The 21,539-nt window shown below is 47.9% G+C and overlaps 1 protein-coding gene across 14 annotated transcripts in view; it reads right to left on the reverse strand.

The window, feature by feature from the left end:
• Window positions 1–21,539, reverse strand: part of NAV2 (neuron navigator 2) — an 874,724-nt gene that overhangs the window by 147,706 nt on the left and 705,479 nt on the right. For all 14 annotated transcript variants that reach the window (XM_043451131.1, XM_043451122.1, XM_043451119.1 and 11 more), the window contains 2 exons: window positions 17,111–17,219; window positions 14,345–14,734 (listed from right to left, as the gene is read on the reverse strand). In XM_043451131.1, the coding sequence (XP_043307066.1) occupies window positions 14,345–14,734; window positions 17,111–17,219 (499 nt within the window). The remainder of the gene's footprint in view (window positions 1–14,344; window positions 14,735–17,110; window positions 17,220–21,539) is intronic.

Below are 21,539 nucleotides of genomic sequence, written 5' to 3' on the forward strand. Positions count from 1 at the left end.
ACTCGATTAATAAAGCTCTAACGTGCCGTGCACGGTTCTGGGGTCTCCGGGTGGCGCTGGGCTTGTAATTGTGTGTTTTGTTTGGGTTTGCAGTGGGTGGGAGGTACACGACTACAATTTCCTCAGAGAAGTTCACGTATCACAGGGACAAAGGCTGGAAACTGCCGCAGACTAAAATGCCCACTTTGATGAGACTTCATGGCCTGAAGCCACATTGCAGTGAGGTGCTTCAAGAAATCACCATGCATGAGGGGCTCAAACTCTGAACCTTCCTGACTCTGACCATCTCATTGGTTTTTGTTTCCAAAACACACACATCAGTTTTGCCCCCACTCACTGTCTGCCCGCCAGCACCTGGAGAATGTTGATACAAGTGTTTCTAATGCTATAGCAAAACCTGAGCCATTTAATTGAAATGAAATGCAAAATAATGCTTTTGAGGCAAACAAAAGTATCCGTTTTTGCCCCCACCTCAGCCAGCCTCTTTGGTCTTTCCACAAGCATTCGCCAAGTGAAAGTTTGTATGCACCTCAACCCTCCAAGCCTTACCCTTGGAACATCACCCTCCATCTGTTTATATGGTTTTAATGCTCCCTAATATGGCACAGGGAAAACCAAGGGTTTGCAATGTTCACAGATGCCCACTCCTCCTTTTTAGTCTTGCTTTCCATATAATTAGAGCTATAGCAGGAAGCCGTACTACAGAGTTCTGGAGCACAGGCTCTGAATTCAGCCTGGTTAAACACTTGATCCCATCACTTACCGTAACTGGGAAGAACACATCAGACTCCATATTGGATCGGTTTCTTTTGCTTCCTGTTCTATTACTTCTGCTACAAGTCCAGAATGTTGTCTATAGCCTGAAGTAGACAGGATAGTTCTCAAGGCTCTGACCTTTAAAGGTCACTTTTCCATTCATATAGAGAAAAACAGCTGTAGAATAACATGTGTCTTCTTGAGGATTACAGGAACATAGTATCTGACTGACAGTGGGCTGCTGCAGACCTAAGGATTCGGACCTTAAAAAGTCTGCAACAAACAATCACAGGCCCTCTCTTTTGGTGTAAACAAAGCCTGAATTCTGATTTGGATAAGAGGGTTCTTTGGGACACTAGTCCACTGTCTTCTCCATCTGCTGGCTTTCTAAATAAAGCTGCCATTCCTTTACCCAACAACTCATCCCTCAATTTATCAGGCTGTTGTGCAGAGTGGTACAAGTCTGGACTGAGTAACATTACCAGCTGTGTGACCTAGTCAAGTGACTTAACTTCTCTGAGCTTGGTGTCCTCAGTCATCAATCTCAAAAAACTGATGTAAAGGACAAGTGAGATAATGCGGGTAACGAGCTCCACTGAGTGGCCAGCCCATGAGCGAGACCCCAAAGCAGCTTAGCCATTGTGAATTCCAGGACCACTGCTGCAGGACAGGCAAACAGACACACGCTAGCAGGCGCTGCTAGTTGACTTCTATGTGGCCTTTTCCCATCTCAGCAGAGCCAACGCCACATTTATTCTGTCTCACGTTTCTAACAACTTGAACTGACTTTACCCTTTAAACTTCATTGTTCAAGTATGTGAGATTTCTCATTTCAAAGCAGATGCCTGGGCAATGACCAAGTACAAAGTTCTGGGAACTGGGACACAGACTCCAATGATGCAGCAGAGAGAAACACAGACCCCCGTCTCCAGTTTGTTACAAGATCACAAGGTGAATATGGGCTTGATTTATAGCTGGAAGATCCTGGAGACAGACGTGGGCCTCTCCTTAGATGCTGAATCTTATTTTATTCTGGAGTCTCAAAAAAACATCAGCCCTCCAGAGGTGCCCATGTCAGGATTAAGAGGAAAGATCAAAACCTCTACTTCTCAGGGAGATTTCTTATGAGGACCTGGGAATTCTGGAGGGGGCGTGATGATTTTCCAAGACATGCACAGACTCGTGATTTGTGGTCATATCCAAGGTAGGATGTATTAGCCTCGAGCCCTCACAGGTGTTTCTACAAGCTGTGTTGCTCTTTGTCTCTAGACCACAGGTAAGCTGCCTCCTGACCCAGATGACTCATTCCTACTGATCACACTACACAGCCTGCTGGCAGACTGTAATGGCTAATTTTATGGGTCAACTTGGCTAGGCTGTGATACGTAGACACTTGGGGAAATATTAGCCTAGATACTGCTGTGAAGCTGCTTTTTAGAGGGGATCAACATTTAAACTAGTAAATTTTGAATAGAGCAGATTATGCTCCAAAATATGGGTGGGCTTCATCTAATCCGTTGAAAGTCAAAAGAGAATAAAAGACAGATGTTCCCAGGGAAGAGGAAATTCCACCTCTAGGCTGTCTTTGGGCTTGAGATGCAACACCATTTTTCCCTCTGACGAACCCTAATACACAGACAGACTCTCACCCTCTTAGCAGATATCTGGTTATTGTGCTCAAGAATAAGAAATGGTATTACCTCATCTTAATTAATGTTCTAAGTAGGATAAAAGAGCAGGAAAGCAAATAGAGGCAACGATTCCAAAACCCCAAAAGGAACGACCATTCCACATGTGCCAAACACTTTCGAAACACTATCTCCTTTCTGTCTTTCTGTACACTGAAGACGCAGGCTATCACTGAATAAGTGGGAAACAGGCTTAGAAAAGGAAGCCAATTCGCCAAGTTCATATAGCTGGCAAGCACGGAATATGAAAGTCAGATCTTCTGACCACGAATCTAAAGTTTCTTCCATTCAACCATGTCTCCAGAGCAGCATGGTGAGAGAGGATCATGCGTTCCCAGCAAAACTTCAATTTCTTATCTTGATCTCAGTTCAGGCACATACGGTCTATTTTAGGGCCAAAATACTCCCAACCTCATCCAAATGGTTCTTTTCATCTTTACCTCAACTCGAACTTGGTGTCCTCCAACCTTGCCATCATAAATCTGTAGAGCCACTCTGTGGCTGCTGGCCCTTGAAAAATAGCTGGAAAGGGTGCATTCAGTGCTCTATAAGCTGAAGACAAAGATAAATAAGATTGGGTTTTCTAGATGAGAGCCATGCAAAGACTTAACAGGAAAAACAGAGGACCTTCAGGTCTACCTGTGACATAGATCTCGCCACTCAGGGTATATTTGCAGATCTCCCTGGTGGTCCATTGTTCAAGAATCTGCCTGCCAATGCAGGGGACACGGGTTCGATCCCTAGTCTGCAAAGATTCCACATATACAGGGCAAGTCGGTCCATGTGCCACAACTACTGAGCCCGCCCTCTGGAGCCCGTGAGCCGCAACTCCCGAGCCCACGTGCTGCAACTACTGAAGCCGGCTCACTGTAGAGCCTGTGCTCCCCAACAAGAAAAGCCACCACAATGAGAAGCCCGTGCATCACAACTAGAGAGGAGGCCCTGCTCACCGCAACTGGAGAAAGTCCGCACACAGCAGCAACAACCCAGCAAGGCCAAAAATAAGCAAACAAATGAACAATTTTTTTTTAAAAAAAAGGAACCTTTGCAAAGCACTGAGGAGAGAAAGAGGAGCCTGAGACTCTACCTGAGAAGGCAGTCCTGAAGAAAGCAGAAAATACTCCACCAGAACAAACAGGGGAACCAAGGTCACGGTGAAATGCCGGCACTCAAAGGGAAAGAAGAGGAGGGCAGCCATCGCTTACAAATCTCGCTCATGGGCTTAGAATCAATGAAGTTAACGACAAGCCTCTTGGCTCTTCATTTTTCTTATTATGAAAACATCCTATAAAGTTCAAGGGTTATATATAGTACCAGGCACACAGAAGATGTGTGATATACATTAGCCCCTACTCCATCATCCATCGAGAGCTGCAGAGCTGGCATATGTTTTTCCTGCATGTGTAAGCATCCTTTGGTAACTGTGAGCTCATAGTCCCTGCTTTATCCTGACAAGGACCTATATTGGTCAAAAGTGAGATCGCAAAAGAAGGAGCACCAAATGGTCAGCCTGAGAACTGATCCTGTCAGTCAGACACCCCAGAGCAAAGCCTGGGATGGAGGAGATTCTTGTTAAAAATTTGTTGACTTGAAATAATTAAAATGCAATCTCTTTGGCGCACAGATTAATGGAGACTTTCTCTTGGTTGGATATGTGGGGCTGATGTGAATAAGGCCAAAGCGGCTGCATTGATGATGCTCACCGATGAAGAGCCCTGTGAAGGGCAGGAAGTCTGTTCCAACAGAAGGGTAGAAGGGAATGGGATAGAGTGTGTACTGTTACCCCGCATCAGGCTCTGAACTGGGTATTATACGTGCATCCTATCCCATTTAATCTGGGCAACACCATCACTATTATGAGAAGGATGTGGAAGGGTCTAGCAGCATTGCGCATGTCACCTCATTCAATCGGTCACTGCAACTCCAGGCGTTAATATTCTCACCTGTAGATGAGGGAAGCCCGCTCCCCAGAGAAGAAAGTGAAACAGAAGAGGTCCCCTCGGGGCCTGCCCTATTGTCAGACCCCCCACGTCTTGCCTCCCAATGTGAACATTTACCACCATCTGTCTTGGGTTAGACTTAACTATTGAGCACAGGTCAGCCTCCCCTCTGGGCCCAGAGCTTCCCCAGGGCAGGAATTGGAAGGCTGTGGGAGTGGGGTTTTCCTAAAGCCCAGGAATTACATTCCAGAGGCTGCCACATACTCTGCTGAAACATTCAGCCGGCCCTGGTCCGGGGGTGGCCTGGAGGCCTGAGACAGTCTAAGGGCAGTGAGCGGTGCCAAGAGGCAAGAGGGCAACTGGCAAAGGATGGACAGACATCAGCTATTTCAGATGGTGCAGCGCAGGCCGCAGCCTGGGAGCTGGCCTTGACTCTCCGGCGCCTCCATGCCCCTAGGTCAGGCGGAGTTTTAGGAGAGAGTCTCTCTGACCCCATGTGCCCATTCCCGGGACCTTGGCCTTACCCAGAGCTGCATCACCCCTCCCTGGACTCTGAGAGCTCCTGGCCTTAGCCCACTCCCACCCGTGTTGAATCTCCAGCCAACCCATCCCCAAATAAGGCACCATTCTTACAGAACTACGCTCCGCACCCATATGTCTTCACGCCTTTGTTCTTGACCTCGGTCTGCCTGGCCGCTTGCTTATCCTTCAAGGCTCAGCTCACAGGTCCTGAAGGGGGGCTGCTGCTGGTGGGAACACAGGCAGTGCTGAGCGCTCTGTCCATGTAGCCGGCAGACTCTGGGCCAAGTTCACGGGCATGAACTCACTGAAGCCACACAAGAGCTCTGAGACGGGCCCGGGAGCGTGCTCCGGGGCACCGAGCCCAGAGCAGAGCAGCCAGGCTGGTCTTCTTGCCATGGCCCCCAGCTCACAGCACACCTTCGTCTGCACTCACTGTCCTGTTGGAAGGCACCACTGCTTTCCTTCTCTAGAGCTCCCCGCCCTGACACTGACCTGTCACCTGCCTGTTCTATGAGCATCCTCAGGGATGCTCTGCGTCTCATTCATTTCCCTCGGCCTTCCTATCTTTGGCACAGTCTCTGGTACACAACAAACTCCAGAAACACTTTCTAAACGGAATTTTACTGCCTTTTGCCTGGAGCCTCCCCAGAAGGCAGGCCCCAGGAAGGGTTTCCAGGTTTGGGGGAACCCGTGCGTGGGAGGATGTCGCTGAGGATGGGCAAGCAGGTGGTGGGTGGCCCCTTCAGAAGGTTTTCCTCTCCCCAAAGCACCCACTTTCGTTCACTTCTCCCCTTCCTTCCCTGCAGGATTCTGTGGTTGGGGGTGGGAGTGGGAAGGGATCAAATCTCAAAGCAAGCTAGGAATTTCCCAAGCAGTCAGGGTCCAGTTTCCTGAGAAGACAAGGCACCCCTCTCCCACCCTTTCCCCCCTCTCTTCTCCATAAATTACTAAGCCAACATTTGCTCATATGAGTAACGGTCTGAGCTGCCCATGTCAAAGTTGGACCACACTTCATTTCTCCGCAGGGCTGTTCTCCAGGAAATCTTTTTTGCATTCTGTTCTCTGCCTGCTAGATCTATCGTCACTGACACCAACAGTGGCGCAAGCAGGCTTGGGAAGCTGGAGAATTTCTCTTCTTTCACCCTGCCCTGAGCTCAATTGTTCTTTCTCCTCTGATTAAGCTGCCTGCTCAGCTGCCTACAAGGGCTGAGTGATTGCCCACACTCAGTACATCAAGCAAGTCTGCGCTGTGGGGAAGACGACGTGCTCAAAAGCGATGCCGCCCCAGCCACTGGGGACAGACAACTCATCTTGGTAGCCAGAGCCATCAATCCGCAGCACCACCGGGTCAGATGACATCACAGCCAGGTGAGGAAAGCTGGCATTTGCTCAGCGACACGTCGGGAAATGAATCCTGCCCGCTGCACGACCCCATGTGCTCGCTCACTCTGCCCAGGGAAACAGGGGTCACGGGGTTTGCCTATGATGTTTAACACCAAGGAAAAAATCAGAAGGGGCCAAGTATTCCTGGTTTCTGTGAATTCATACACTACTAAGACTTGTACAAATCACCAAGGGAAGCGGCGAGGAACAGAGAGGCTGAAAGACTGGGGACCTGGCCCAGTTCCACCAACACACGGGGCGGCCCCGGGCCCATGGCTTCACGCTGGAGCACCACTGCATTTTTTTTTTTTTTTTTACATCACATGACTTGCAAAATCTCAGTTCCCTAACCAGGGACTGAACCTGTGCTCTCCCCACTGAAAGTAAAGAGTCCTAACCACTGGCCCGCCAGGGAACTCCCTGGATTTTTGGCGTGGGAGGATGTGTAAAAGGAATGCAGGGCATTAGGGACAAGTGGTTTGCCCAAGGCCCTACAGATCTGTCTCGAGAACAGGCTCCACCTTTCCATGGCAGTTCAGCCTCCCGAATATCACTGAGACCTGACCAGTAGCCGATGGGAGACCTGGAACTCCCAAGCCTTCCAGGAACCCCAAAACCAAGATCACTTCAGAGGGATCAACCTGGAGAAACAAGAGCCCACCTTTTTCAAGTCTCAGAGGTACCTGCCACATCCGGAGGGACCCTATCATGATGGTGCCTTTCAGGACAGCCTCACCTAAAACTGTTTATCTTGGCTGTGGCGTGCATTTTGGCCAAAAGGAGTATTTTGGCTTCCTTTCCTATCAGTTTGCCAGGAACAACAGCCTGTCAAGGTGACTTCAGGTCTGGCCTGGAAAGACCAAGAGAAACATTTAGAAGAGAAGAAAGAGCCCAGCTGTATCCTATGCTGACTTGATGAGAAACGCTTCCCTCATTTGTCCCATGATGGTCTCTGAAGGAAGGAATAGAGGAACAGGGCACCTTCGCTCCCACCCCCATGGCGTATGGTCTTGGCACTTTCTTTCCCTTGCACGGTTGATGTCCAGCTCGCTGGGGCTGAGGGTGGCACAGGTTTGGAATAAACAGAGCCACAGAAAGGAAGACCATGTGGCCAGGGTGTCAAGTTCAAGGGGCTTCAACCTGAGGCACATCTTCTTTCAGAGGCCTGTGACCGCTCTTGTTTTACTGAAGGTCTGCTGTAGCCTTTAGTCAGTGAGTACAGATTGGTTACTTACTATGGAACAGGCACTGTGCTAGCCAATGAAGACAGGGGAGCCCCTAAGACAGACTGGACTTCGACCTTTAAGAGCTGGTAACAGGCATGGGCTCTGTCCGTTTCTCATGATCAATGTACCGAAACAATCTGAAAAGATGTTCCGTGTGGATGACTGGTTTAATTTTATACACACATTATATATTTGTAATAATTCTGGTACGATGCTGTCAGTGCCATTACAGGTTATGTCAAAGACTATCAGAGCCCAGAACAAAGAATCACCGGCTCTGCTTGGATAGAATCAGGGAAGGCTTCCTGCAGGAGGTGACCTGGCAAGCAATGATGGGAAAGGCAACACAGGGTGTTGTACATGAGAAGGATGCATGGACGCATAAAATACCCTGCTGTGGTTAAATGTCTGTGTTTCCCCCCACCCCGGAAAAATCATACGATGAAGCCCTAGTCACCAATGTGATGGTATTAGGAGGTGAGGCCTCTGGAAGTTAAATGGGTTTGAAGAGGTCATGAGGATGGGGCCCCCAAAATGGGATTAATGCCCTAGAAGAAGAGGAAGACACTCCAGACCTGCTTCTCTCTGCTTTGGGAGGACCACAGCAAGCCAGCAAAGGGTGCTCACCAGAACATGACCAGGCTGGTACCTTGATCATGAACTTCCAGCCTCCAGAACTATGAGAAGTAGGTGTCTGTTATTGAAGTCACTCAGCCTGTGGTATTTTGTCCTTGCAGCTGGAGGGAAGACATGCCATGACATTTCCATGGAGGTATAAGGAATTCAGTGAGGATGGGTTCCTCAGCCTCAGAGCGGTGAAGTCTCCCAGCAGGCAAGTGTGGCATCTGTTGATGGAGTAACCCCTGACACCTCACAGGGAAGACTGCCATCATCGAAAAGCCAACTCTGAGGACCTGCTTGCTCACAGCCCCATGTTCTCTCCTGCACTAGACTTCTGGCCAGGCCACATTCAAAGATGAGCCAACCACTACAATCCCCACTTTCTCAGTCTTGAATAACACCAGCTCTGAGTCTTACACCAATAAAATGATTCTTTGAGTTAGAAGCAATCAAATCCACAGCATCACACCCTGTATGCACCACTATATGGAGCTACGCATTGCACCGAAAAGAAATACCAGAGGCTAAACTGATTTTCTCTTAAGTATTCTGTAAATAGAATGACTGCCTTTCACAGCTGGTGGTGGCAAGTTATATAAGCCCAGGGTCCCGTGAGGGTAGGCATGAAAGACAGACCATTCACAAAATATTTGTTACATTCCTACTTGTGCTAGAATCTGAAACAAATAATGGGCACCATCTGCCTTCTGGGAGTTCTGTGTTTGCTGGAGGACATTGTACATGATGTTTCTTGAGTATCCCGGACTCTTCCAGGTGATCCTCAAGGTCTATGTCTAATTCTCAAATGAAAACTTGTTCTGAGTTCATTTGGCAGAAGTGAAAGCCACTCAGTCGTGTCTGACTCTTTGTGACCCCATGGACTATACAGTCCATGGAATTCTCCAGACCAGATTACTGGAGTGGGTAGCCTTTCTCTTCTCCAGGGGATATTCCCAACCCAGGGTTTGAACCCAGGTCTCCTGCATTCTCCAGGCCAGAATACTGGATTCTGTATTCCAGATTCCAGAATACTGGATTCCCAAATCCTCTAGGCCAGAATACTGGAGTGGGGAGCCTTTCCCTTCTCCAGGGGATCGTCCCAACCCAGGGATTGAACCCAGGTCTCGCACATTGCAGGTGGATTCTTTACCAGCTGAGCCACAAGGGAAGGCCAAGAATATTGGAGTGGGTAGCCTATCCCTTCTCCGGGGCAACTTTCTGACCCAGGAATCAAACCAGGGTCTCCTGCCTTGCAGGCAGATTCTTTACCAATTGAGCTATGAGGGAAGCCCTCATTCGGCAGAGGCAAGATTAAATCTCAAATCTGCCTGCCTCTTAAGACCACACTCTCTCCTCAACAGAGTCTCCCTCAAACACTTCCTGTGCCAAGCAAAAGGTTCACACACCAGCTCGGGTGTGGATCGAGGGCACCAGAAATGAGACAGAGCTAACTCTGACTGAGGGAATCTAGGAGGGCATCACAGAGGAGGTTTTTTTTTTTTAATGTTAGATAAGCCTCAGGGGAAAGAAATTCCAGGGAGACAGAGGCAGGTCCTACGGCACAAAGCGTTGTGAATGCAGGAAACGACCCTGGGTAACAGATGGCAGAAGTCAAGGGCGCTGAGGAGGGCCAGGGCCAGGGCGGAGGCTGGGAGGGCGGCTGAGGGAGAGGCCATAAGCAGCCTCCCTGTGAAGAAGCTGACATTTGTTCCCACAGGCAATGGGAAGCCATCAAGGGCTCTCAGAGAAATTTCTGATGCTAAATTTAAATGGTCTCCCCCCGCCTTCCCCCGCCTAGGAAGGGAGGTATATTCGTAGTATGGAACATTATTACAACAACTCAGTGCCTCCTTTGAAAAGAAAAAAAATCTTTCCAAACATATGGACTCTAAGTCTGTCCCTTTAATGTCACTCTATACCATATGGTGCTCTGAAGTTTTGGAAGATGAGTACACGGATCGACTTCACAGATCAAATCTTAGTAAGAGACATCTCCGTCTGCTACTTTAACTCCTTTTCCACTAGCTACAGCTGAAATCCAATTTATCAGTCTAATAAAATGAAGTGGTGAGGTCAGGCGATTTCTTGTAAAGTACTCAGACATGCTTGCCACATGCTAAGTACTAAGTACACACACGGAGACCAAAGGCATGTGCCATTAGTTCCTGAGCTAAACTCCATGGAAATCAAGGAACGCCAGTCCCACCTTAGGGAGAACCTAATGGTACACGAGGCGCACATGCGTTCATATCCAGGAGCAACAAGGAGCTGGAGACATCACAAAACAGCTATTTAACCAAGCTGAGGTCCAGCATCGTTTTAAAAATAAAGGCCATGGGTTTTCCGAAACTAGAATTTACTTCCACATCAGTCTTACTAAACAAGCTTGCTGTAAACTTTTACAAGAACTTTCCTCAAAGAGGCTCCACACTGATTTATATAATCCTCATACATCAAGGGGAGAAGGCAATGGCTCCCCACTCCAGTACTCTTGCCTGGAAAATCCCATGGATGGAGGAGCCTGGTAGGCTGCAGTCCATGGGGTCGCTAAGGGTCGGACACGACTGAGTGACTTCACTTTCATTTTTCACTTTCATGCATTGGAGAAGGAAATGGCAACCCACTCCAGTGTTCTTGCCTGGAGAATCCCAGGGACAGGGGAGCCTGGTGGGCTGTCGTCTATGGGGTCACACAGGGTCGGACACGACTGAAGTGACTTAGCAGCAGCAGCATACATCAAGGCTGCTTCCACTAAGTCAAACAAACATCTCGATGAAAACTGTAATCATTTCATTGTTCCCAAGTGCTGGGATCTTTGAGGTTGATAAGACATCTGAACATTGCCTGAAACTGCGTGTCTTCATCAGATGTCTGCCATTAATTAGATAAAACCTCAAAGAGAAATCTAACTGTAGAAGGTTAAAAACCAAATTAATTGTAGTGCTTCAAGGTTTCGGGAAGTTAAATAACGTGCTTAAATGTCACAGAGCTCAGTAGTGGCGGGGAGGGATTCAACCTTATCTGCTATTTGTCTGTTTTCTTCCATTACTCCAATGCCGCAGCAATATGACTTACGGGGCAGATTCTGAAGCACAGACCAAAGGACCCAGTCCTTCAATATCTACAACCTTGTCGTGTTTATAAAAGGAAAAAGAACTGAAAGCAAAGGATGTTAAATGGTGTGCCCTGAACTCTGCATATAAAGGCAAGCTGGTGACTGACCCTCAAAGCAGAAACTGACATGCACTTCCAGAGAGTGGAGTCGTGCTTAACCAGTGCTCCAGAATGTCACAACCAGGAGGAGTGTTAGATGCCATCTGGGCTGCCTCTCTTCACCGTGCAGGTAAGTTTCTACATTGAAAGTAACCGGGGTGGGGGGGTGGGGGCGGGGGGTTCGGGAGGGAGTTGGAAACAGACCAGAGTGCTCCAATTTCAATAATTGGGTGGTTTGCTTACATTTTCCACACTTTTATCTACACGTGCTCTAAGCGCTATCTCACTTGCTAAAAATGTAAGCTTCACAAAACAGGAAGTGAAATGTAAACATTTGTGCTTTTTAGCAGGGGGTAACGGCTCTGGTTTGAATAGCTATAAGAGACTAGGAATGTCTCACTGTAACATCACTAAGGTTCAGTTTAGGGTGTTTCAATGTCGCCACCTTGTGGAAACTGTTGGTAGTACATGAAAATAAACACACCTTCATTTATTAAAAGACTGACCTGGCAAGAGAATAAATGTTTCTTACAAAGTAAGAAAATCTCAAAATAATCCCAAAATGTTTGGTTGTATATCACAGTGGGAAGTGATAAAGATAACCTTGACACCATGCTGAATACCAATGGTCTTCTAAATAATAACATTTAAAATAACTATTAAATAAATTTAATTATTAAATTTAATTATAAATTATTTTAATTTTTAATTTCAATAAAAATTTAATTATAAATTATTAAAATAATTTAAAAGATTACATTATATGCAATTTTAGTAATACACATATGTTACTGTTTTCACGGGCTTCCTAGGTGGCGCTAGTAGTAAAGAACTCACCTGCCAACACATGAGACAAAACAGACATGGGTCGATCCCTGGGTTGGGAAGATCCCCCTGGAGGAGGGCCTGGCAACACACTCTAGTATTCTTGTCTGAAAAATCCCACGGACAAAGGAGCCTGGAGGGCTACAGTCCGTAGGACTGAAGTTGGACACGACTGAAGTGACAGCATGCATACACGCACTGTTTTCATGTTCATGGAAAACTAGAGACACAAAATGATGCTCTAAGTTAACGGAATCATTTGATTTACCAGACCATTAACTTTCCCAGCCATGAGGGTAGCAGAAAGTTGTTACACTATGAGGGTTTGGTGGCTCCTGTCTTCCAATATTTCACAATGGGATGGTTCTAAAAGTAACAGGCAGAAGGGCAAAGTACCTCTATCTCTAAGCTTTAAATAAAAGAACACTTCTGGACAGATAGGTAGAACTAAGCAAGTCAATTTTGAAATAAACCCAAGAAGCTGTGCTATTTCAACACAGAAATGAAATCCTGGAGACGATGGGCCGGGACACTGGTTAAGGCGCTGTGCTCAGGAGCACTAGCCCTGAGCCCTGCCTCTTAGCTACTCGACTTGGGCAAGTGATTTAACCTTCCTGAGCTTCAGTTTACTCCTCCATAAGATGGGGATTTATGATATTACCTACTTCAAAGGATTGCTGTGAGGGAAGATAATATATATAAAGCACCTAGCACAACGCTTGGCACATAGTGGGAGAACGAGCTATTATTAACAAAATACTGTCTCACCCACGGGGCTCTTGATCACTACGTTCAGGAAAATGAATGGCATGATCATCATGCCTGATTTTTATCATCTGTAATTTTACCTTAGAATGTTAGAGGAGGAAAAGATCTTGAAGGACTTCTGGGCAAGCCAGATTAACAGATGAAGGGATCACGGGCAAGTGGGGTAAACGGATGCTTGTTCAGCTTCCATGGGGATCTGTAACGGGGCAAATGCAGGAAGCCAAGCCTCGGGCCACACAGGGTCACGGCCCGGCTCAGACATCATCGCATCGCTCCCCTCATCTTCACATGTTACAGAGAGGTTGGGCTTGCTTCTTCACCCATGCAGCTGCGTGTTCACCAGTTCAGCAAAGTTTATACACTCCTACATGTACAAGGCACTGGGGATTCAGTGATGGGCAAGCCGGATTGTCCTGCTACATCACGGCACTTACCTCTGTAAGCAGGAGCAGGCAGAGAGACAATACAATACAAACCCATCCTCAGAATAATCACATGGACGAAGGAGCCTGGCGGGCTACACCCCATGGCGTCGCAAAGAATCAGAAACGAGTGAGTAACACACACCCAGGATAATTTTTAACACTGATAAGCTTCCAAATGAGTATAAACACAGTGATGGAGAACAGCCCTAGGACAGGTCACATACAAGACTTCAAGTTGAAGTGTCAAGGAAGACCCTTCAAAGAGATGCCGGCAGAGCTGCCAGAAGGAACCAGTATAGAGGTCTGGGCAACAGGACCGAGGCAGAGAAACAGTGCAAAGACCTGAGGCGGGGAAGACTTGATGAGACAGAACACAAAAACCCGCTGCAGCAGCAGAAGCAAGGAGAATGGAGAACAAGCAGCTCTAGGGGGCAGGTAAGGGCCAGATACGCCAGGCTCAGGGGTCCGGCTTCTACCCATAAGGTTTGGTAAAGGGCTGACACGGTACGGTTCACTGTCAAGTGTCACTCTGGCTGCCGGTGGAGCCTGGCTGGGATTGCCCAGCGAGTTACCGCCAGGCCTGGACTGCAGCCCAGGTCTTGTGTCTCTCGGCCCAGAAGGTTCCCCTCCACAGCACACAGCCTTCGACACAGACAGGACATGAGGAAGGTAGTTTGCTCTCCCCAGAGAACTCTGGGCTTCCCTGGGGGCTCAGACGGTAAAGAATCTGCCTGCAGTGCAGGAGACCTGGGTTCGATCCCTGCATCAGAAAGATCCCCTGGTGAAGGAAATGGCAACCCACTCCAGTACTCTTGCCTGGAGAATTCCACAGAGGAGCCTGGAGGGTTACAGTCCATGGGGTCGCAAAGAGTCAGACACGACTGAGTGATGAACACCTCACTCCAGAGAACGTCAGGCAGTCCCGCAGAAGAGAAGGCAGGGGCCGTTCCCCTGCTCCCGGAGGCCCAGGTACTCACCCGCTGGTGATGTCGTCCGCCCGCATGTTCTTGCTCAGCACGTCCCCGTCGCTCATGTAGCCAGGCGCGTCCATGCTGATGGCCTCCAGGTCCATCTCGTCTCCCGCCTTGTCCGAGACGTCCACGTGGCAGACGCTGCTGCCCCTGGAGGCCAGCTGCCTCCGCAGGGGGGCAGAGTACACGTAACGGCCTGACTCGGTGTTGATGAAGCGGCTGGCGTTGGCTCGGGGAGGGTACCCGTTGCCCATCGAGGGGGCGTCTCCCGCCTGCAGCCGGGGGCTGGACTGGCCAAGCCTCCAGGCCAGGGGAGTGGGCCTGCCCGTCAAGCTGAGGATACTGCGCCCGCTGATCTCCGTGGTGACGTTGGTGTCAAACGTGGTTTCCAACGTGCTAGAGACACAAAACCGGCCTTGCGTTAGATCCTGACGGGCCCAGTGGTCTTTGCGGTTTACATCCTCTTTAATTTCTTTTTTAGAACTATGAAATACTTCCCATATACAAAACAGGATCACAAAATAAGGTACCAACATACCACCTAGTGCAGTTCTGCTGTTACAAATGAAAAGATGAAGCTGCATGTCCAAGTGACATTGTGAAAAGCCCAGTGGAGACTTTTCCCCTAAAACATGGTACAAGATACCCACGACCAGTTAGTTCATTTTCTAATATTCACTTTTGTTTACTTATTTGCCAGTGCCGAGTCTCAGCTGCAGCACGTGGGATCTTTAGTGGCGCCGTGTGGAATCTAGTTTCCTGACCAGGGATCAAACCTGAGCCCCCTGCGTTGGCAACATGGAGTCTTAGTCACTGGACCACCAGGGCAGACCCCCAGTTACTTTAAAGAAATGATCTTAACTCGTCTTCTTTGTAAGCCAGGAAGGTAAGTAGACAAGGCTGGACTGGTAACGATGGGACACAGCGCCTGCCTGCTTGTCCTTGGATGCTGCCTTTCATCTCTTCCTTCCTAAAGGCGGGAGGCACCCGTCCTCCCCCGGGGTCCTAAGACATTTCACGTCCTCAGCTCTCTCCAGACCAAGCAGGTGAGGAGGGTCCTGACTTTCTCACTCTGTAACATGCATTTCCTCCACACATTTGCTTCTCCCCTCTTTTGTCCAAAATGACGATTAAACTTCGGGAGCAAAAGACCAGAAATGAAAGATGAATGCCTGGGCTGGTGACGCATGAAACTAGATGGGTCTGAATCTGCCAGGGGACTGAGCTCGTCCCAGATCTTGCCACACCATCAAGATGAGAAACACAGGGGTCTCTTAACAACTTATTGACCAGGGAGGTATGAATACGTCTTTTGTTACCCAAATGTTATTGATGGGAGTATTTCGATATTCACTGATGGAGCAAATCGCTGGCCACAGGTGCTAGTTTCTGCAAAAATCCCCCAGTCAATAATATGTTAACTAAGCAGAGAGAGTGAGAGTCTTTCCTGCAGGAGAAAGCATGGAGGCTTTCCCTCCTCTCATGATCACCATCTTAGCCTGAGCCAAGAAATCCACCAAACTGCTGGAACCGACATTAAGTCTGTTTCAGTGATGATGGGGGAAGGATGGAGGTGACTTATCCCATCACAGAGGGGCAGTCCAGCCCCTGGCTCCTTGCCAGCACCATCCCACCCCAGGGTACTCGCCTCTGGAAGGAACCAATTAGGTGCCTCAGCTGCTTTTGCTTCCCTCTGATCCAGGAAGCATCCTGCCTGACTTTTCTCATATTGGGAACCCCCAAGGTTTAGGTGGGTTTCCCAGGTGGCGCTAGTGGTAAAGAACCTGCCTGCCACTGCAGGAGACGTAAGAGACGTGGATTCGATCCCTGGTCAGGAAGATCTCCTGGAGGAAGGAAGGGCAACCCACTCCAGTATTCTTTCCATGGACAGCGGAGCCTGGTGGGCTACAGTCCGTGGGATAGCAAAGAGTTGGACAAGACAGAAACGACTTCACATGCATGCAAGGTTTAGGCCCTGGTCTCCTTTAAGAACCCATGGTGCTCAACCCTGTTCTGCCAAAGCTGCTGGCAGAGGGGGAGCCCAGCAATCTCCTGTTGTGTTCATTTATCAAAAAGACTGAAACCGGAGAAGCAAAGGAGACCTCCTTGACCTGGGAGCTCACAGGGGTAACCAGGCCTTTACCTTGATCATCAAGGCCAAACACAAACTGTAAAACCTGGTTCTGCCCAAATCATGAAGGATGCCCAGGGCTGCATCCTCTTCACCTTCTCGCTCAACAATGAAAAGAAGCTGATAAATGTTTCCAATGTAATCCTAGAGTTCATCCAACGAAACCGTGGTTTAAACATGATCCTCCGTTTTTATAAATATTTCTGTACGTGTTTTATACACGTGCATGACTAACAACGTTACAGAGTGCTGGGATCAGAAGAGAGGGCAGGAATGTGAGTTATTCATTTTATCACACAGGTCAAGTACAGTTCACCTGCTCATTTTAACAGCCCAATATCATTTTGGAAAATGCAAGCAAAGGGAAATTTCAATGCAGCTGGTCTGCCACATCCTCTGTGGAATGGATTGAGCAACGTTCTGCTTTGGGAAGGAATCCGTCTCTATAGATTTTTGCTCCTGACACTTCTGCATGCCATCTGGTATGCTCGGTGAATTTCAGCACATTAGCAATCAGGTTATTTATTCCATTATTAACTAAATCACGAACGTGGCTAGGGTGGGAACACACCATGGCAGGAGCAGCCATGTGATAATCAAGTTACCAGCTGGTTCAGGAAAGTGATTCACGCTCCAGGTACCTGTGTGTAACCTGAGTTCCCCGTAAACTGGACATGGTCTCCTCCAAATTCTGCCGCAGATCAGCAATGTTCTTCACCGTCCGCAGTCGCCGAGCCTCGGGATCCTCCCCTGGAGAGACAAAGGCGAAGACTGTTTAAGTTCTCAGGTGGATGGGGAGATTCAAGGGAACAGCAGTCGTGTCCATGACCATAACCATGTTGCCTGCTTGGGAGCTGGCTCATCACACATCCTCAAGAAGGGTTTGAGAATGAATGGATGGATGGATGGAGGAATACCCGAAGAAAGGTGTTACACCGAAATAGAGAAGTCTGTCTTCTCCCTGCAGGTCCCTTCAGCAATAGGTGAGGTCTAGCCTGTGAGACAAAGACAGAGTCTGAGACAGTAAACACATTTCCACACTGTCTCTCATAAAGACACGCACATGTTAGGTCTGAGTCCTGCCCAGGAATCATTTCCCAATGATCCAGAAGTGGGAAAGGCCTTTTGCTTTCTCCTCCATAGACAGGTGCTGCTGCCTACTGACCCCACGTTATTTTACTTATTTATGTGTTTTTGGCTGTGCTGGGTCTTCACTGTGGCTCGGGCTTTCTCTAGGTGTGGTGAGCAGGGGTTACTCTTCGTTGTGCTGGGCAGGCTTCTCACTGCTGTGACTTCTCTTATTGTGGAGCACAGGCTTCAGGAGCTGTGGTTCCTGGGCTTCGTTGCTCCGAGGCAGGTGGGATCCTCCTCTGGGAAGGGATCAGACCCGTGTCTCCTGCACTGCAGGCAGATTCTTTAGCACTGAGCCCCCAGGGAAGCCCTGATGGCAACATTATAGATGGCTCATTGGGAGTGGCTGAAAGATCTGCGCCTATTGACCATCAACATTTCTACAGAGAGAGGTTTGCCTTCCTGGCCACATTTGTTATATGTCATCTCGGATGCTGGCTCCTCTCCTCCCTGGCTGAGTGGTCACGAGGGAAGTGCTGACCCTCTCTGCCCTTCAGATGCGACGGTCCTGATCGAAGACAGTGACATGCCCGTCTCAATGGACTGTCGTGGGACTCAATGAAGATCCCTAAGTGCAGCACCCGCCAAAAGCACCTAATCACGCCAGCTGGTGCTGCAGAGTGGGGAACGTTCGAGAAAAGTCAGGCCTCTCTCTGGGGGACAAGGGACTTCCATTCCTGGGCGACATTTCCCGCTAAATACCTGGCCTGGAGAGGTGAAGCGCGCACAAACATCCCAGGAGAAAGAGGCCACATACAAGCTGGGAAGCCACACCCCCTCTCAGAGAAGCCTTGCTCGGGGGGTGTCTGACCATTCTGTCTTGTTTGGGCTTATGGGGGGGAGAGGAAAAGCTGAATAACTACAATAGTGATGAGAGGAATCACACATCCTTTCCTCAGAGTAATTTCAGGAGGGCTGAGAAGACCACCATCACGGGTCTTTTAAAACTGATGACTATTTCAAGTACTGAGCAATATTTCTAAATTAAGCTCCATACAGAACACGGTACACATGGGCACCAGCAAGTGGGATTTACAGCAGACACCAAGTCGAACTTCCAGCAAGTGTCATTAACAGGGCAAGAGGCAGCTAAGAAAAGGCATAGAATGAACTTTCCTCCTGAGACAGATGACCAGGTTATTCTTAGCACGGTGGTGCCTGGAGGCTGGATTCAATGATTGATTCTATGGAAGAAATTTGCTATAGCAAACTCTCTGGCCTTGAAAACGTCAGTGTTTTCAATTTTCTCCCCACTCCTAACCAAGAGAAATTTGAAAGGCATTTTTCCCTTATCTGAAAAGTAGTCAGACCTGCATTTCCCACCCAGTTCTTTAAAGTACATATGAACGTCCATGTTTTTAAACGAAAGCAGTGATGAATGTCTGCTTTACCTTCCCCTAATGGCTTTGGAGGAACGTAATTGCATCTATCCACAGGGCCATCAATTAAATATCTTTCACTGCCAGTTTGGCCACATTTTATCTGTGTAAAGGCTGCCAAAAAAAGGTACTGATCCTTTGGATGGCTCCAGGCCCTGCAGGGAACATTTATTATGAAGCTAAGTCTAGGCACCAGTTTTCAAATTACCTTCATTAATTAACTTAATCATGCACAACAGTATAATAACTATATTTACAGGCATATCTTGTTCTATTGTGCTCTGCTGATATTGTGATCTTTACAAACTGAAGGTTTGTGGCAACCCTGCTTCGACCAAGTGTGTCGGCTCTATTTTTCCAACGGCACTCACTCATTTCTGTCTCTGTGTCACACTTCGGTAATTCTGCCAATATTTCCACCCCTCCACCAGCAAAAAGACTATGACTCACTGAAGGTTCAGACAATGGTTGGCATTTTTTAGCAATGAAGTATTTTTCAATTAGGTACGTTGTTCAAAAAAGTACATTGTTTTTTTTTGGACATAATGTTACTGCATACTTAATAGACTACCATATAGTGTAAACATAGCTTTTCATGTTCTGTTGTTTAGTTGCTCAGTCGTGTCCGACTCTTTTGCGACCCTGTGGACTGCGGCCAGCCAGGCAGTTCCGTCCATGGGATTTCCCAGGCAAGAATACTAGAGTGGGTAGCCATTTCCTTCTCCAGGGCATCATGCCTGGGATCGAACCTCCATCTCCCGCATTGGCAGGAGCCAATTGGTCTGGAACCAAACTGGCAATGTCTCTGAGGCAGGTCTGTATATGTCCACGTCTCTAATGACATCTTAATGACACATTTACCTGTGTTAAGTCTCCTAAGACAAAGGTCTTTGACACAGAGTGGTAACTCACCTTTATTCTTGGTAACCCCCACACAAATCTAGATATGCTCAAGAAATATTTATTGCCCCAAAAATGTTTGGTCGGCATAGGGTGAAAGAGAAAGGATAGATTTTTCACTCCAACAGATAAAGGTTTGCACAGTGGCATTGCCACTTATTAGCCACTTGATCTTGGTCAAATCACTTATCCTCTCTGAATGTCATCTGTAAAATAGGGATAAAAGCCGTTCCCTTAGGTTAGAAGGATCAGATGAGATGACACATGATATCCCTAAGCAATTGATCAAATAGTCCCATAAACATCCATCCCTAAATACACCCATTTGTTGTCATTTCAAGGAATCGGCTATAGATAAGCTGGATTCAACCTAATACATACAAGCTACTACGTAGTGTTCCCATAATTATTATTCACTGAACAGTCACACACATGATACAACCACACACCTGAGTTTCACTGCTTAAATGTAGGGCTCATTGAATCTGAATGCCCTGTTTCCCCTGAGGAGTCCCACTGGGAAGTGTTTGCTCCCCTCGAAAATTCAAGGGCAATGTAGAAGTACAGACCAGTAATCCACCTGCCTTGCTCAGGTGATGAAGTTCTAAACTGCCCATTCTGCATGCTGGAAGATGGGCTTAGGAGTAGAAGATCTCCGTCCCAATTCACTGTCTGAACAAAATAAACACACAGCGTGCCCCAGGGGAAACGACTGGCCCCTGAAGACCATATACTATGAACTATTCCATGTTTACCTGTGACTCTCCTCACCTGCCCAGGGCAGCCCTCCTGCAAGCCAGGCGCTGATGGACAGAACACCACATTCTGATCACACAGGGCAGACGCGAGGATGGCAGGGTGTTAACATGAGGAGCACGGATGGAACTGGGAGTTTTTACTTGGAAGAGGGAAGCTAGGGGACACCTAGCAGGAAAGGAATGGAAACTGTCCGTGAGCTTCAGAGGCTGGATTATGTCCAGTGATTTAGAAATGGAAGGATAAAAGACTCCATTAGCAGTTAAAACCAAATAGGTATAGAAGGGCTGCCTCATGAAGGAATAGCTTTTCCATCACAAGAAGTATTCCAGCAGAGACTGAAAGACAACTCATCAGTGAGTGACAGAAGGGATTCACGGACTGGATAATAAGTGGATGTGGTTCCTTCCGACGCTACAATCCGAGGTGCACGTCTCACCTGTAACTGTGTGTGAATGACAGAGCACCATGGGACAATCCACCTACTTGCATGAGTGAGGAGAAAGAACTAAGCAATTGATCGCAGAGTCTTCTAAGTGGCAACTCCTAGACAACACATTTGTTGTCATTTCAAGGGATCGGCTGCAGATAAGCTGGATTCAACCTCATACACACACGGTACTGTGCAGTGTCGGCATAAAACTATTCACACAAAACACAGCCACACGTGTGGGTTTCACTGCTTAAATGTAAAGAAAAGTCATCTTGATTCAGAAAGTTTCCTTAGCAACTAAAACCCTTCGACTTCACACTGAACAGTGCTTGATTAGCCAAGACTGGCTGCACAGTTCTGGTACCCAAGCCCACTAAGAGCATCTCAGGCTTTCTGAGGTCTCACTTGGTTACTGTCCTGATGCTCAGGAGACATGGGGAAGAAAGAAAAAGGACCGAAAAGATCACAGGC

This window comes from Cervus canadensis, chromosome 29, assembly GCF_019320065.1.
Source record: "Cervus canadensis isolate Bull #8, Minnesota chromosome 29, ASM1932006v1, whole genome shotgun sequence".
NCBI classification, from domain to species: Eukaryota; Metazoa; Chordata; class Mammalia; order Artiodactyla; family Cervidae; genus Cervus; species Cervus canadensis.